The sequence below is a fragment of the Podarcis filfolensis genome (genome assembly GCF_964270895.1).
Source record: "Podarcis filfolensis genome assembly, chromosome: 4".
In the NCBI taxonomy this organism is placed as follows: domain Eukaryota; kingdom Metazoa; phylum Chordata; class Lepidosauria; order Squamata; family Lacertidae; genus Podarcis; species Podarcis filfolensis.
Window position 1 is genome coordinate 62485395 of NC_139607.1, and position 18751 is coordinate 62504145.

At 40.1% G+C, this 18751-nt stretch overlaps 1 protein-coding gene across 5 annotated transcripts in view; it reads left to right on the top strand.

The window, feature by feature from the left end:
- CADM2 (cell adhesion molecule 2) overlaps positions 1-18751 on the top strand; it is a 365475-nt gene that overhangs the window by 180452 nt on the left and 166272 nt on the right. For 3 of the 5 annotated variants that reach the window (XM_083611652.1, XM_083611654.1, XM_083611655.1), the window contains exon 2: positions 7254-7280. The exons of the other annotated variants lie outside the window; for them this stretch is intronic. In XM_083611652.1, the coding sequence (XP_083467778.1) occupies positions 7254-7280 (27 nt within the window). The remainder of the gene's footprint in view (positions 1-7253; positions 7281-18751) is intronic. 5 annotated transcript variants of the gene reach the window in all.

Below are 18751 nucleotides of genomic sequence, written 5' to 3' on the forward strand. Positions count from 1 at the left end.
CTTGCTTCCTACAAAAAGGAACAGAACCGCATATTTATATACACTCCCAATGCAAAACATGGGTATGGCGAGCATGTTGGTATAATTTAATGTACTACCCCAAGATAGCAACAATTGCATCTGGTTAAATACCACAGAGCATATGTTCACAGCTGCAGATTGCTGCAAATAGCTGTGTTTTGGCCTCACTCCCACATTCACGTTTCTCCTTGAATTTTGCCCTTTATATATTATTATTATTTTCAAATCACATTCTGTGTCTGATATACAAGCAACAGGATGGCATTTTGGAATGATACTTCTGTCTAAAATAATGAGCTAAGTTAAATAGCACCTATTAATATTTCCATTGTGTGTTCTTTTGTAATGGAGTTTGATGTTTCTGTGTGGTTTAGTTTACTTCAAATCATTTTCATGGTTAGAAGAATGGGGAAATGCCACATCCTGTCAGAGTTGCCAAGAAACAAGTTAGAGCTGTCAACAGTAATTCATTCATCTGCATTTTTAAGCAAGTCTTCAGCGTTTCTCTCCACCCTTAAATGAATGAATAGCTGCTGTTGTGCTGTGGGAGAGTTGATTCAGTCCTCTATTGTGAATGCCATACAGGAAAAGAGAAAATAACATTTACACAGGGAGTTTAAGATATTATGAAGGTTTTGACTACACATTGAATGTTTTGCTTTATAACTAGAAATGATTTAGCTTTTTAAAATGAAATCACTACTACTAGAAAAGATGGATTTCAATTAAATATATATATATTTCCCAAAACATGATTCTCTTTGCAGTCATGCAACCTCCGACATACACAGACTTTGTGTGCATTGAAGGACTTCCATATTCACTACACAGTCAACTCTGTATAACTCAATTATTTCAAATCACGTGCAACTTTCTTTGGGGGAAAAGAAAAGGAAAGCAGTCAAGTGAGTTAAAAACAACAACAGTCTAGTGAATTAGAAAGTGAACCAAGGCCTGCTTTTGTATTCTAAAGATAAATGGCAAAACATTGCAAATAGAACTAGTGCACTTGGCAGTGAGACCAACTTAAAGTAAATCAAAAACTGACAAAAAGATTGTGGAATACAATTCTAATTGGTTTGCAGGAGGAGGGGGTGATCTGATAAATTGCAATAAGGATGTATGAAAATTCAGAGGAAGGTTGGAGGGAAATGTAAAGTGAAAGTATTGTGTTGCATAAAATAAAATACACTGTAAAATGGTCTGCAAACATCCATGCATGCCTACTCAGTAGTACATCCAATTGCATTTAACAGGCTTGCACTCCAGGTAAATGGGAATCAGATAGCAGCTTCGAGGATGTAGAAAGGCTGCTTGTATGAGTTAAACCAACCACCTGTCTCCTTGATCCTTGCCCTTCCTGGCTCATAAAAGCGAGATGGGCTCCGTGGGGTGGTGAATGCTTCTCTCTGTAAGGGAGCCTTCCCAAACCCACTAAAATAGGTGGTTATTAAACTGCTTCTTAAAAAACCATCTTTGGACCCGGCCAATATGGCCAACGATTGCCCAGTCTCAAATCTTTCATTCTTGGTCAAGGTGATTGAGTGGGTGGTCCCTGAACAACTCCAAGTACGCCTGGAGGATGCAGACCATCTGGATCCCAATGGGATTCAGGCCTCATCATGGGACTGAAACTGCCTTGGTTGCGCTGGTCGATGATCTCCAGCGGACTAGAGACAAAGGTGAAAGCTGTTTCCTAGTTCCACTGCATCTCTCAGAGGCCTTTGATACCATCAACCATAACATCCTTCTGGACTGTCTAGAGGAGTTGGGAGCTGCGGGCACTGTTATACAGTGGTTCCGCTCCTTCCTCCTGGGCCATGTCCAGAAAGTGGTGTTGGGGGATGAGTGTTCGGACCCCTGGGCTCTCACTTGTGGGGTGCCTTGGGGCTCTGTCCTCTCCCCCATGCTTTTGAACATGAAGCTGCTGGGAAAGATAATCAGGGGGTTTGGACTGGGTGTTCATCAGTTTGCAGACGATACTCAGCTCAACCTCTTCTTCAAATCAGAACCAGTGAGGGTGGTGAAGGTCCTGTGTGAGTATGTGAGTGTCATAGTATATGAGTGATATACTAATGAAAGAAATGTCTTAAAACAGTACTGTTAAACAGCCCCTGTACACTATTTCAAAATGTTAAAATTCAAAGTTAAAAGTTAGTGACATTGGTGGTGACAGAATTGCTGCCATGTTTGACTGGATAATGTTTGACTGGATAACTAAATCAGGAAAATAGCATAATTATGTACATTTCTACTCAAAAATAAGCTCAGCTGAGTTCAGTGAGGCTTGCTCCCAGGTAATACTCGGAGATATGAGTAGAATAATTCCACTGTTGAATGCAATTTGACAGGACAGAACAAAGTAATTCTGCTTATTCTTATATATGCATCAGACTATATGCAAGTCTGAATAATGTGTTGCATGTTTGCAGCCTTAAATGGATTGCCTGACACTGAGATTGCAATATTTTTTTAGTGACGGACCTCAGGTCCATTACTGAAAGAAAAAAAGATTTCTTATTTACAGACATTTCCCATTTATAACATTTAAATGTGTTTCAAACATTTTATCGTTATATTTGTTATGATGAGTAAGATCTGAATCCAAATCGGAATCAAATGAAGAATGATATCTAAATGTTTCAAATAAACAAATTAATTCTAAACAGTTTAAGAATACCGAGAACCTGTTTATGAAAGGTATATATTTCCTCTGATTTGCATTGCTATCTAGCCACTTAAAGTTCCCATTCTCTCTTGGGTAGTCCAACAAATTCAGATAGTCTCCTTTAAATAAGTCACAGAATCTTGGAGTTGGAAGGTACTCCAAGGGTCACCTATTCCAACTCCCTGCAATGCAGAAATCTCAACTAAAGCAACCATGACAGATTGCCATCCAAGACATCCAATTCAGGATAGCATGTATATGTCAACTTTTCTCCAAGGATTTCAAGGTGGCACATATGCTACCTCCCCTGTGAGGTAATTAGGTTGAGAGATAGTGACTCGCCCAAGATCACCCAACGAGCTTCATGGCTGAATGGGGATTTGAACCCTCGTCTCACAGGTTGTAGTCCGCCATTCTAACCACTACACCACAGTACAAGCTTGCACATTGCAATGACTATAAGAGCACAACATGGTAAATAAATATGGATGAGAATATGAGCTTCAAGAGTGAAAAGAAGGAAAATAAACTCCCATTTTGAGACTCCTATTCTTTTGTCATCCTCACAGGTATGGCAGTTTTCTACACAAATATATCGTAATTCTAGTTTATATATATATTGGAAGACATAAGGGTGGAGATATATTTGAAGAGTATTCAAAATTTAGCAACCTCCAGTCATTAAATGTGTTATACAGCAAGAAATTTCTTCTGCCTCCCATCTAATTAATATATTAGTAATCCGTAGTAATTTCAGTAACGCAGTGATTAATAAAATGAAAGTGAAATTGCATTGAAATATGTCAACCATTCAAATACACCTGTACACCTATGACATCAACCTGACAATTTCATGGTTTCATATTTACAAAACTGTAATGGATACCATAACATCTGCACACAGCAGAAAAAGTTCATTGCACAAACAGGATTCTAAGAAGGCTAATGGGAAACATATTTTTTCTTTCTTTTTTAACAGTGGAAAAAAGGTTTCTAAATGTTTACAGTGAAAATGTCTCCTTGTTTACACATCATATGGGTGGAGGCCTGATGTAAATCAGCAATTTCTGCAGCAAAAAAAACCCACATTTTTAATTACCATTTCTAGCTAATTAGATTGCTCTGTGAATTTTGACAGTTGAATTGCAGTTTGACCAGCCCATCAATTGAAACATTTGCAAGTATTGAACATGACATTTATATGGCAGAGATAACAGTAATGTTCATTTAGACTGAATATGCAGAGAATTATAATTGGGCTAACAAGCCTTGTTACCTGGCCTAATTCCAGTTATATTTGCAATCTTTCTTTTGTGTTTCCTTTATTCATGGATAATGTCTGACATTCAGGTCAAGCGTTTCCAAAGCTTCATATTTTATCCTCTTTTTTTGGACACAGACATATACTCTACATGTCATGACACAATTCACCAAGCATGACATTATGTTGACATTATCATAAAATGGCAGAATCCTATGCTGAACGTGCATTCAGGTTTCACAAACAGAGGATTGTACTAAAGCACCACCCTTGCACTTGCAATTATGTGGAAGGGTTAGCCTAGAAGCAAGATGTATAGTGAAGCTGCAATCCCACACTCCTTCATCTGGAAGTAAGTCTCATTGAACTCAGTGGAGCTAACTTCTGAGTACAGGATTATGGTATGAAAGGTTTGCAATCAGAGAGCTCTGAAAGGGTCTTCTGTTGCTGCAGTGTTCATACTTTAGTAGTATTTCAATACTAAAACACAGTTTAAATATACAGTAGTACTTCTGTTTCCTCCGTGTTACAGGAATGCATAGCTGCACTTTGAAAGCAAGCGACTTGTAATCCTGATTTTCCTGTAGAACCACTAATACTGTGACAAAAATATCCTGCATTTTTAAACACTGTCCATCAATTAATGAAAGTAGAAATAGCAGTTGAAAATTATCAAAGAGAATTAAAAAAATAAAAATAAAATTCCACCCAAGAAATCTCATGAGTGGGGTACAAGTTTATGTAATTGCCTTACTTTTGTGTTGGCTGAGTGATGTTTGTGAATGTCCTTTCATTCTATATAGTCTCACCAGTGGTGCACAATCTTCACTCTTTCCAGGTATGAGCATTTCAGTCAAAGCTCCAGGGAATAAATAAGGTGGTGTTCAATGGAATTCTTAGGCTAGCTCAGGGATTAGTGCTAGCACAGTGGGATATATCTGCACCTGTGCACCACACCATCCCGTAATCTGCTTTGGAGAGTTGAGGGAAGCCCCAGAACAGATTTAGAGGATGTGTGGAGAAAGGAGAAGGGCAGAATCTTCAATTGTAAGGAGAAATACTTGCAGTTGATGGAGTGATCACCTTAGTGCTATGTTGAATACAACCCATAATGAGATAAAACCTCCCAAGGGACTTTTTCAGATCAAGAACAGTGGGCAGCCAGGAAAGCTGCAGAGTGCTACAGAAATGCTTACTGGAAAGAAAACACATGCATCATACTTGGCCTCTCCACAACAATAAGATTAGCTCAAAACCCCAAATCTGCCTAATTTCTAATGACATTCCATGCCCCAATAACGGAGCAGAAAAATGGAAGCCTCTTTTGCAGAGTAATAAAACATTTGAGATAGTAGAGGACAGATTTAGCACAACATCTGCCATTAACACGTAAGTGCCCTCATTCAGTGCAACTCAAATCGGTGGTCCGTGGACTGGTGCCAGTCCACAAACCATTGGCTGCCAATCTGTGGTGACTCTACTACACTCGGATACAAGAAACAGAAGTCTGTTAGGTCCCTACTGATCATTCAGTTTTATGTAATGAGAGCTTCATACATTACTGGCATAAGTTATGACCACACCACAGATACTATAAGCACTTTTTCTAGTGAATACTATGTTACTCATTATACAAAATAAATGCAATTCCTTGACCAAAGTGATAAGCCATAAATTGGGTGCAGCATTCAGCCCCATTGGTACATGCACTGGCAGAGGAAGAGGAATGCGGGGGAAGCACACCGCTCCCAGCAGCGCGATCCCGGCGGGGTGCTATCACAGCTGTCCCCCCTGCCCGCGCTGGATGCCACCCCCCTCAGGGAGCGTGCCACGTCCTCAGGTGGCACACCACACCCCCAGGATGCATGCCAGCCCACCCACTCCTGCTCTCTGCCACTGGGTGCATGTGAGACAGTTCTTTTAGAGAATTTAAAAGACCTACAGTTGTACCTCGGGTTACAGACACTTCAGGTTACAGACTCCACTAACCCAGAAATAGTACCTCGGGTTAAGAACTTTGCTTCAGGATGAGAACAGAAATCGTGTCGGTGGCGCAGCAGCAGCAGGAGGCCCCATTAGCTAAAGTAGTACCTCAGGTTAAGAACAGTTTCAGGTTAAGAATGGACCTCCAGAACGAATTAAGTTCTTAATCCGAGGTTCCACTGTACTGAGTATTTATTTTATTTTATTTTATTTTATTTCCCTTTTCCCATAATGTCTGTGTATATGACTTGTGTGGCCCACCTTTCCAGAAAAAAGCTCATTAGTCAAACCTACCATAGCTAAGTCCTAAATAAAAACAATCTATGACTTAAATCACCACCCAAAATAATCTTATTTAAAATATGGATAGGTTTTAGGGTTTCTTGTCCTCTGACATGCATTGTGATTGCCCTTGCACCAGATCATATGACAAACATGGCTGATCAGATTCAGCTTGGGGGAAGCAATATAGCTGAAAGTGTCTATGTTCTTTCTCAACCCTTTGTAAACTAAAAGACTTGAATAACTGTGATTTGAAGAATGAAAGGTATATTTTATGGATGTCAGCAGGTGGTCTCATAAATCCTACCCAAATACTGTTCTACAATGGTATTTCTAGGTACTTAATGGACTAGGGGGACAGACCTATTACAGAAATTAGGACAATTAAGATAGTGGGTGGCTAAAGTTTTCCCAACACTGCATTTTGTAATGTGCCCAGGTACCCAGGAGCAAACGATTTCTTCTTTTTTTAATACCCTTTTAAAAAATATGGAGGAGAAGAAAATCTAGGGCACAGTTCAATTAACCTGAACTTGGACCATTGGGCCAGTTCCTAACAAATTGCCTGGAGTTCTATCATGTTTGAAACCTTACTATAAAATGCACACTTTATTATTATTTTTTCTTAATAATTAAATGAAAGGAAGAAAGCATTTGTTAAAGGAACCATTTGATTCTGATCAATATGAAAATTTGATTGATGTACTACAGATCTTTGCATCCTTAGATTTATTTTTATTTTTTGTTTTACAAATTGTTTTGACCGTATAATTTGTGGCTAATAGTAAATGCCTTTGCCATTATCTATTTTCAAACAACTGGCGTCGACAAGCATTTCAAAATACTGAATTTGTTTGTCTTGGCAGGGTATAGGTCAGGAAAAATCATACCAACTGATCTAAATAAGTAGACCAGATACTTGAATTTGGGTTTTGTTACGCTCGACTCAGTAGTGAAACTTTCTTTGTATTCTCAGTCAGAGCTTCTGACTAACCTATCTGTTCTCTTCTCCTCTTGCAATCTTTTCCTTGGTCCCAGTGGCTGCTACAAAGAGCAAAGCTAAAGGTGAGTTTTCACTTTCATTCTTGATTTACGCTGCATGGCTTTGCAGTACACATCCCACTGTGATTGCAATTAATTATGCAGATTAGATAGATCTGCATATATTTATTGAATTTGCATGCTTTGCTTGCAAAACTGAAGATGGGTATTTTTCATCATTTTGAAATTGAGCTATATAATTATTCACTGTGTCTTTATCTGAAAATAATTCAAAGTTCTCGTGAATTTCTGAACGACAAATCCTATCTCAAAATATAAAACTTCTTCTGTTTGTAAGAGATTGCTGCCAAGTTAGAATAATTAGATTGCAAAAAGAGCCCCAGTTCATGGTATCTATCTTATTTGTATTATCATGCAGTTTCTGAGCTGTTCAGTTTTTAACATCAATCAGACAGGACTGCTCTGTTTGTCGAAGGCTTATTTTTTTAAAAAAAAAATCAAATAAATAAATCTGGATATCATCTGCATAAAAATGACACTGTGGATAATAATGGGGGGAAATGAAAGCCAGTAAAATTGTAGAAAGGATTGAAAAGCGTGAACCTAACACAAAAACTATGGCAAGCACCATTATTTCCAGGAATAATATGAAATAATCTTATAATATAATTCACTTGTGGTAGTGAGAATTTTCCATAAACAAAGCTTCTATCATCCTGATAGGGGTGGGGAGGGAGAAAAGGGAGGAACTCTCTATAAAGGAGTGAGGGAGAGATGTGTGTTTTTTGTAATAAAGGGGATTCTCCCTCGATCAGACATGACAGCAGCCCATTTATGTGGCTAAAATGGTATTCTTGCACTACATCCAGATATTCAGTGACATCAGATGGGGACAGGCCCTCCCTGCATACAAGCCTCAGATTGGGGGTGGAATTATGAAGTTTAGCTCACAGCTTTGCAGGAAATTGGCAAACAAGCTTAGAGGAAAATATTATGTTTCCTAACTTTGCAGAGTTTTTAGTTCAAGAAATTAAGACTTTAATCTTGTACCCACTTACTTCTAAGTAGACATGTATAGTATTGTGCTGTTAATGTAAATTCAGTGAAATCAATAGAGTATTAGATGGCTTGTTAATCATTACTAAAAGATCCAGCAACAAACTATGAACCTCACTACTTGACTAATGCAGGTGAAAAGATTTAATATAAGTACCTGCACTTCTCAACGTACATTATTGCTAACATTCCCCACTTGGACTGCTTATACTTCATTAGATAATTCTGAATGGAGAAATAAACCAGGGCTTTTTACAGTATTGATGATTTCAGCAGCATAGTTATTTTCCCTTTCTAGAAATTATCAGATGGTATGCTTGGGAATGATTGTGATAGGGAGCAGTAACTGTGTTACAGGAAACCTAGTGGAAGGGCTATACAGAACTGCATGTTATTTTTTATTTCTGTTGTGGCAACATAGCACACAATAGTCTATTTAATTGTTACTTGCTTTTAGAGTTGGATGGATCTCTCTATTTCTAGACCGTGTCAGTTTTGCATGTTTATTCATAAGTGTGTTCCATCCAGTTTCTAACGATCTGCATTTTTTAAAACAACAACAACAGCAAAACCCACACACACTGAGTTTGCATCCGGTTTCTATCTTGATCTGCATTTTTTAAAAAACAAAACACTGAGTTTGCAAATAAGAAATATCCCAGGCACCCATACCCATCAAACACATTGTTTTTATAGCATCACGGCTGGTTTAAGACACTGTTGGGCAAAAACTAGCTGTTTCTTTACAAATTACTTGCTTAATTCTACATGTGTAATGTGTACCTGTTTTCTGACAGGAGATGTGCACCTCAGGATTTTTTTCTGTCTTTAGCCATATGGTTTTCCTTCTCCCCATTGTCAACAGTGAAAGTATGCCTTAGAATGCTTGGGCAAACTGTGGTACTGGATAGGCTAGTATGGTCCTGTTAACTGCATAAAGATTGCAGCAGGGTCTTCAGTCTCCAGGAGCTGCTTACATGATGATCCTAACCAAACTTATTCTGAACAAATTCTTCCTGGGCTGGATGGGATGGATACTTTTTGCCCATCCCTAACGAATCAACAACTTTCATTGTCACTGGCCATATTGGCTGGGTTTGATGAGAGCTGTAATCCATCTAGAGAGCATGTTAAAATATGTGTGTCTGAACCCACATGTGTGTCCAGTACTCTTTGTATTCCTTGTCTCCATACACACTCTTCTAAGAGGTTTAGGATCTTTTGCTAGAGTTATGGCATGCATTCCTTATGAACATGTGTTTACCCTTTATAGCCACAAGTAGTTCTCATACAAAAGAAATAAAGAAATATTGGTTTATTACATGAAATGAAAGTGACAGAATACAGTATATAAATTAAGTAGGCAGCAACTACACATACACCTTGATCTTGTGACATAGTATTTATGCAAACCTTTACTCATGCCACAATCTACAGTAATAGAAACCATAGAGAAAGTTCAGATTGACACACACTTATTCATTAACACCTTTTGGGGGAAGTCTGAATAGCCCTGAGAGATTATGGTACATTCAAAACCTGGGGAGTCGAGCCTAGCATACACATGAAGTCTCAGGGAAATTTCTCTGCCTTGCTCACGAGGGACTTGTAATTTGTGAGACCATCCTCAAAGAGACTGGTTTAGGAAGCTTCATTTACCCAGTGGTAAATGCACAAACGTCTTACCCATAGGCGCTAGGGGTGCGGGGCACTTGGGTGTTGGGCTCTCAGGGGCACCAGGCTGAGAGTCCGGGGCGCGAGAGTTGAGTTCCGGGGAAGAGCCCACCCGCCCGTCGGTCGGAGCGCCACAGCGGGCTCTTCTGCTGCAGGCGGCTCTGTGCCGTGAGTTCGGAGGCGACCAAGCCAGCGAGATGCTGATGCGGCCAGCCGGCTCCACCCTCCTGTGCGCCTGGGACTGGGCAACCTGGGGGGAGGGGCGTGCCAGGTGGATCGTTGCACCCGGCACCGCATATGCTTAAAACAGCCCTGAAGGTACTCACTGTCTAGGTAAGCTTCATCAAGCTTCTTTGAGCTGGTCTGTTGTGATTGGGAACTGAAGAAAGCTTACACCTGAAGTAGCATAGAAACAGCATAAAAAGATGCCTTCCTACATCTTAACCATCTAGCTTATCCATCTATCTCAATATGGTGGAGCTAAAGGCTCTCTAGGATTCCAGACAAAGTTCTTTCCCACACCTACCTGGAGATTGAACCTTAAACCTATGCAAATAATATGCTCTACTACTAAGCTGCAACCCTTCCTCTAAACTTCCCAATGTTCAGCACTTTTGGAGAGAACTCTGGCCTTGGTTGGAGGCTTCCTTGCTCTTCCCTGTGTGAGATACATTTGGAGATCACACAGCTATGTCCCTGAGGCGATAGAAAGTGCCTTTAAATTTAGTAAGTTTCAGAACTTCACAGTAAAGTTACAGAACTCTTAAAGAATTGTATTAACACCACTGCAAGTTGTGTGCTTATAAACTCCCAAATTCACCTCCAAACTCTCCCACCCGCCCGTCTTTTTTGGGGGGGGGCAGGGAGAACAACAAGGTGGAAGACCTACTCCATGTTTACCAAAAGCATACAGTAGTAGAATGAAACAAAAGGTCATAGCAGGATACAAGAAGACTGTGGTTACAATTGCAATAACATAACCTGTAAAAAAACAACCACATAAAAAAAAAATCTTGCTTAGACCCAAGTTCATAGCTCTGAATCAATAAATGCTATTAAATCTGAGGAAAATCTTAGACATCTCTTGAACTCTACAAAACTTTTCAGAAAACTTTTGAAATGCTTTGCTTTAGCAGCTCCCTGTGTGTCAGAGGTAGAAAATGGATTTGTCATAATGTTTGTATGAATCCTAAGTAACACTCCTCACTGCTCTTCATTCTTTTCAAGTACTTTGTAGTAGCTGTTTCCAATGATGAGAAGTAAGAGAAACATTCCGAATCTTAAATGTTCCAGTTAATAAAAGTATGGAGTAAAATGTACACTCTAGTTATGTATTTATTGTTATAGTGTTGCTATAGCAAATGCAATCATTTATGTGGAGCTAAGAGACTACCTTGTTCCTTAGTGCCACCACCCTTGATGCACTATTAATGTGTGATTGTGCACTCATTCTTCCATACAGTGCATTAAAAATCTTGAGAAATTATTGGGGATAAGTGCTATAGACATGGGGAAAGGGAGGAAAGGTGTAACTTAGATGAATAGAATACAATAGGGGCTTGTGATAGACACACCAAAACATGCACCCATATTTCAGAAGAGCAGGTCTGATAACAGTTTAGCTCATGCAACAGAAGAATGGAAATCTTAAATAACAGGGCCAGTGTGTTATACTGTCTTTAGAATGTTTGATTAGACCTGGGGAAAGCTGCATTCAAATATGTATTGAGGCGCCAAACCCACTAGGTAGCTTTGGACATTTAACTATCAGCCTAGCCTGCCTAACAAGGTTATTGTGAAGATAAAAATGCAAGTTGGGATAGGAAACACTATGCCACACAAAGCTTCTTGGAGGAATGGTGAGGTAGAAGTATTATAAATTCAATTTTTCAGCTGAAGTACTAGAATGATGTGAAGCTTCTTGTGAAGCTAAGATCAGTGGGAAGCTAATTCTTGGATACAGTTCTTAGGCTGGTGTTAATATTTCCCTGTCTCTATGTGAGAAAATCTTCCTGGCACAATCCCATTTACTCACAGTGACTCTGATTGATGGTAAATACACTCCATAATTTCTTATTGCTGTCCATATGCTATATCTATTTATCTATACAGCCTCCCATTGGCTTATATTGTGTTTCTTGTATTGCTGCTGAGAATATTATAAGTTTAACACCTTTTCATTTGGCAAATATCCTTGCTCTTCATGTGTCTCGTCTAATAATCATGATTATTTCTACGTGTATCCATTCACCATTTAGCAGATTGTATATCAGACGGTATACTGAGTGATTTTACTCATTTTCAATTTAGATGTCTTTCCTTTCAACTGTGCCTATCAATTTTTGTAAAGATAGAAACTTTGCTTTTAGTGCCACCATCCAGCTGGCTTTTATAAATAATAATAATAAAGCCATGGGCACCTCATCTTTGTTCCCAGTGGTACCCCACTGACCTCTTTCAAACTTGAAAAGCTTCTTTCAACTGCTGTGCTTTTTATGCACATCACACTGGCAGTCTTAGCCTACTGGGTCCCTTTTCATCTGGTTCCCTCACCCCCTCCAACTTAAAAATTAATTATTAAAATTCGTCAGATTGGCACGCCACACTGCCAATGTAAGCAATATTATGCCTTACTTTTGTTTGGTTCAGGGTTGGCAGGCTGGCTCAGCATTTCCTGATAATTGTGCAATATTTGCTTTTCTGAATAAAGGTAATAAACTATTAAAATCTTTAAAAAAAGAAATACAAAGTTGAACAAAATATTCTCATAAAAATGCTAAACCTGATGGTCCCCTTCAGTCATTCCACATCACATGGAAGTGCTCCTAAGAAGACTCTAGTTATTATTCCCTCCCACTACCTCGCACCCTAAGTGAGTTGTCAGAACTTCATCAAACTGCCACCACATACTGCAAGGTCCCCAGGTCATGGGTCATGATAACGACCTTTCCATCTGGTAGAGTTCCTTAGGAATCAGTCTTGAGAGACCAATATTATTCCATATTTCATTCAGAGTTTTAGAGAAGGGAAGTGACAGGAGCGAGCCAGCTGTAAATCACACTGTGCACTCTTTGCTCTTTGTTAGTTAGTTTGCTCTTTATTAGCAAGAACAGGATCTGCACAGACTTGGTGGAGTGTCAGGTCTAATGACCACAGGAACCTATCCCTGATAGGTCTTGCCCCATGGATCAGTTGCCTAGACTAAAACCTCTCAACTCCCCACAGCTGTCTATGTCTCCTCCTCTCCAGGGTTTTCCCCCAAGCAACTGGAGACTGTGCCTGTGTGCCTGACTTTGCTTCTCCCGCTTCATGTCTCTTCTGGTCTGGGCAGACCAGGGGGAAGGGAGCCACAGACTCTCCCAGCTCACTAAGCCCTTCAGCTTCCCACACCTCCTCTTCCCAGTCTTCTCCCTCTGACCACTCATTGTTGCCGCACCACCAATACCTGGGCTCTGAGCCTTCTTCCCTTGGTGGTTCCCCCGCTGGTTCCTCCCATCATTCCTCTGCATCCAGCCAGTCCATGACCGGAATATGATTTTGTTAATGAAACTCACTAAGACACCAGGCTAAAAGCCATAGCAAAGTCAAAGAAAGATTGAGAAAACATGCAGCATTCTGAGCTGAGGCAATGGCAATATAATTTCAATCTATTACTTGAGTAATTTGTAATAGGATATTGAAACAGCCACCCTTTAGTTTCAAGCACTAACAATCTCACTTCTGGAAGATTGTATCTAGTTTTGGTTGCCATAAGCTGTACTAGTTTATAATGTTACTTGGACTCACATGTGCACAGCCAGCGCTCCTGTAGGTTCATATACACACTGCTGAGAGGTTTAGGATATTTTGCTGGAGCTGTGATGTGCACTTGTTATGGATGTGTGTTAACCCTTAACCTAATGCCCACAAGAAGCTCCCGCACTGAGGAATAAAGAAAGCTTGCTATATTTATATATACCCTAGGAGAGACAAGGTATATATAAATGCTACTTCAGACAGCAAAGTTACAATCTAAGCAATATTAAAAATATTCTCAAACTATTCTAAAAGGCCAACAGAAACATAGGCATGGCTGTTTTGCCATAAACCCAGACTAGAAGTGGGTAGGTGAAGGGGGAGGGGGACAGGAGGAAAATATACCTATCCTTAAAGCAAAGCAGACGTGTACTGAGTCTTGTGGAGCACTGGGGTAAGTGCTGTCCTGTTCGAGCTGAAAGCTACTGGAAAACCTGGGGTTTTAATAATGTTTTAGCTGATGCCTTATAGTAGGGAAGGGAGGGGCCTTGAGATAAGCAATTCTTGTCTCTTCCCCAGAGTTCCTGCCCATTTCTCATGTTGCCCATTCTAGAGAGAAAAGGACTGAAAACTGGGCTGTTATCAGAACCTGGTCATCTCTGTCTCCTATCTGCCTTCAAATCACCTTGCCAATTGTGTGGGTGAATCCCATTGGAGTTGAGTATCCTGTACTTGGCAACTAAATTTGCATGTGTTAATCTTTAGATTAGATGTAGATGTATGTATGTCTGACTACTTTTCAGGAGGCTGGATATTCCAGGCTCACCAAAGTACCATATTTTTCCATGTATAAGACTAGGTTTTTTTCCTAAAAAATAATGTCAGAAATTAGGGGGCGCCTTATACTCTTATACTCCATCTCCTCCCCATTTTCTAAAATGTGAGTCCCCCAAAATAGGTGGCGTCTTATACATGGGGGCGTCTTAAAGATGGAAAAATGTGGTATATCATGGAGTGTCTCCTACCATATTACAGTTGTGTCAATCTTATACTCATGCCATGATCCACAGAGATAAACCATGTCAAAAGTTCAGATTCACATACTCTTCTTCACAATAAAAACTAAAATTGTTTTAGGAATTCAGAATAAGGTTTACAAGCAGAGACCAAAACATTTTGCCCTGTTCGGCTTAGATAAAGAAAACTAAGAGATGATAAATTACACTTTGTAACTACAGCGGAAGGCATTACATTCAGGAAAATGCTATTAGGTTTAAGTGTATGAGTGGAAGTTAAGACCGTACATTTTCATTCATGATTTTTTTGGTTGACAACAGGAACAAGATGCCTGCAGAGAAAATAGTTCCAGCAAATTCTAGCAAGTAGCCAAATTATACTCTAAAGAGAAGGCCAAAAATTCAAAGTATTCAAATATTTCTAGGTAATTCAAATATTTCTAGATAAAATCCTTGTCACAAATATGCATGGCTCCTAAATCTACAATAACTGCATCCACAAGTTTTTCCATACATCCCTTGCAAAACCAACGTCCTGAATTTAATTTTACTAGTCCCTTACTAATCCCTAAGAAATACAGGTACAGGTACCCCTGCCCGTACGGGCCAGTCGTGTCCGACTCGGGGGTTGCGTGCTCATCTCGCTTAAGAGGCCGGGAGCCGGCGCCGTCCGAGGACACTTCCGGGTCACGTGGCCAGCGTGACAAGCTGCAGCTGCCGAGCCAGCACCAGTGCCGCACACGGAAACGCCATTTACCTTCCCTCTAGAAAGCGGTACCTATTTATCTACTTTCACTTAGGGGTGCTTTCGAACTGCTAGGTGGGCAGGAGCTGGGACCGAACAACGGGAGCTCACTCTGCCGCGGGGATTCGAACCGCCGACCTTACGATCAGCAAGTCCTAGGCACTGAGGTTTTACCCACAGCGCCACCTGCGTCCCCCCCCAAGAAATAGTGGAGCCAATTAAAGCCTTGCAATGAATCTGAAATGTAAAGGGTTTCTATTATCATTCTGGCTGCTTAGTTTCATTTCTGCACAAATACACAGTTCTCCTTTGGCAACAGTTCAGCCTTCATTCCCTGTCCATGTGTGATCACCACTAGCCAATGGGCTTTCCCCCCTCATTTCTTTTTCCTTCTTGTCTCTGTATCTCCCTCTGGCCCCATAGAACTTCTTTGTCCAGTGCATTAAACTTTTTGGTTTCTTCACTGATCTCTCTGGCCAGCTCTCTTCTGCAGTGTTAATCAGGAAAGGAACCTATCCAAACAATTCTTTGGATCTGTCCTATTCAGGACAGTCCATTCTATTCTCCCCTCCCAACAAGTTGTCAAGTTGTGTGCATGGGGATATTTTGGGGTCCCCATCTTAGTCCCCCCACACACATTGTTTTGTAGTTCTGCATTCTGTAGGGTTACCTGAAGTCTTTTGGTACCTTTTTATTAAGCATTAGCTGTGCAATTTTAGACTTTACACAGTATTACCTTCAAATTTATTAATAGTCCACTGACCTCCACATTCTGAAAACAAATATTTGAGTCCATACACATATATGAGGGGGAAAGAAACTAAAAAATATATAGGAAAGCCCATTAGACAAAAAATCAATACATAGTTGCTTATAGCTTTATGGTTGCTTTGCAGCTTGGAATACAAACTAGTGCAGTGCTGAAATCAGTCATCCAAATTCTCTAAAGTTGTTCTCCTCTGTGAAAAAGCATTTGTTTGTCTCATTCTCAGGGAACTTTAGAATTTCTTTAGAACTTTGGTGGGTATGATGTTGAGCTTACTTGAACACTGTGAGCAGGCCATGGGGTGCTGTGTGTTTTTCTTCCTTCCCATTAAATGTTTCTCCCGTGTTCTGCAACCTCTCTGATTGCCTGAGCTTCCTGATCTGAAAACGCTTCATGGGAGGTATTCTACTGAGCTTTAGTTGAAGCACAGGAAGCAAAGAGACTGAATACAGAGCTCCTGTGCACTGATTCCTTTAATAAAATAAAGATATTGCAGCTGCCAGGCACTTATTAGGCAGCTTTCCCATACCTACATGAAAACCTAGTTCAAATTGCCATGGGACTTTCAGGAAACTTGAGCACCCAGGAAGGCAGCAGACTACAGAACACCTGATAGATTATTTATGGCATGAAATAAAGGAAATACATGAAAAAAAGAATGAAATAAAAGAAACCACCTTGAAACTAAGGCAAGTGCAATTTTTTTGCACCCCACAAATGTGCATTTCACTGATATTTTCTTCATTTGATAATTTTAATTTTTCCTCCTTAATTTATGCATGTTGGTTGAGAAAAATGAGCAGGTTTTTTGGACACAACACTAATACAAACTTTGCAACTGATTCAGTTACTTCTGATTGGGTCTCCATGACGAGGTAGGCCATATATGCTATAAAAATTATTCTGGTATAATATAAGAGACAAATAAGTTGCTTTCTGGACTATGCCACCAGCATTATTGCTGGAATGTCTATAGCAGAGGTAGCCTTTCAGATGTCGTCAGGCTATAACTTCCATCTTCCCTGACCATTGGCCATGCTGACATCTGGAGGGCAGCACATTGGCTACCCTTGAAGTACTGGGAGCAAAAACCATGTTATAGCATTTCAGTAATGTGCAGAGAGATGCAGAAGACTAAAGTTAAAAGCAAGTATGCATGCCACTCGGCTCTTGTAATCTTGTCCATACAGCCCCTCCAAACTAAGATTTTTCCAAAATACTTTCCTATCCAGCCAAAGTCATAGAAAGACCTTGGTGATGGTCTTTCACACAAACACACACTCCACAACCCCAAGTAAGCAAGACTACACAATAAATTGATAGTAACATAATATCAACATAAATTTATAATATCCCTGCCTATTGATATCAAGCAGGCACCTTAACTAGACTCTTTTCGGCACCTGCTAAAAATATTATTGTTTAGACAAGCCTACCCATATGCTCAGAAAGTTGAGGAAATTTTGATCTATTTTAGTATTTTATCTTCTGTATGTTTTAAAGTATGGTTGAATCCCCCCTTGATTTTATTGTTTTAACATTTTGTAAACTCCGTTCAAGTTATGCATAAATTTTATGAAATAAATAAATAAACTGGTGAGCAACTGTCTTCTAATTAAAGTTCCCCGAAGCTGCACTTCCGTGACTATAAATGTAAATAGAAACATAAGTGAGCCTGCTAAGAATGGACAAATATAGGTCTTGTATGTGATACCATTAGTGTCTCTCTTCTCCTGCCACCTGTGCTCCCATGTTGTCACTTTCCATGCACACTCAAAGATTAGGAAATTGATAAATTGCTGGTTATTTAGTTATTCTACACATTTTAGATCAAGTCCTCATAAGGCATTGTATGAAAAATAAAATAAACTTTTGTATCATCTATCTATTTATCTATCTGTCATCCGTCTATCTGTATATCATCATCTATCACCACAGGAAGATCAGGCTTAAAATGGAAGGGAAGAGATTTCCCGCCTCTTACTTTTAGAGATGACTTGAGTAGCATTCAAGAGCTCCCTGCAGCAAGCTCGCTGGTGCACCTGATTGCTTTCCTGAGCCCTATGCCAAGAAGGATCACCCCCTCCTAATTGGTTAGGAGGAGCAGTCCTGCTTAGTGCTGTGTTTAGGCACACCCAAACTCAGATTCTGGAGTGCCTGAACTCAGCAGGATCTGATGTTTTGTATCAGCTGATGTAAAGGGAGAGTGATCCTGCTTAGCACTGGGTCACTGCTTTGTGAACAGCTTCAAAGGTTCCTGACATCCAGATGGTTGGCGTGCAGTGCCGGATTTATGAATAGGCTAAGTAGGCTGAAGCCTAGGGCCTCTAAATCTAGGGGGCCATGCCAGCCCGTCCACTCCCCAGCGGGCAGTCTCCCCTCTCCCAAAATTGCAAACCCAAGACTTCATGCAAGGGCAGGGCAATTTGGGCCTCTAAATCTAGGAGGCCTCGCCAACCTGCTCTCTCCCCAGTGTCGCAGTCTCCCCTCTCCCAAAATTGCAAACCCAAAACTTCATGCAAGGGCAGGGCAACTCAGGTCC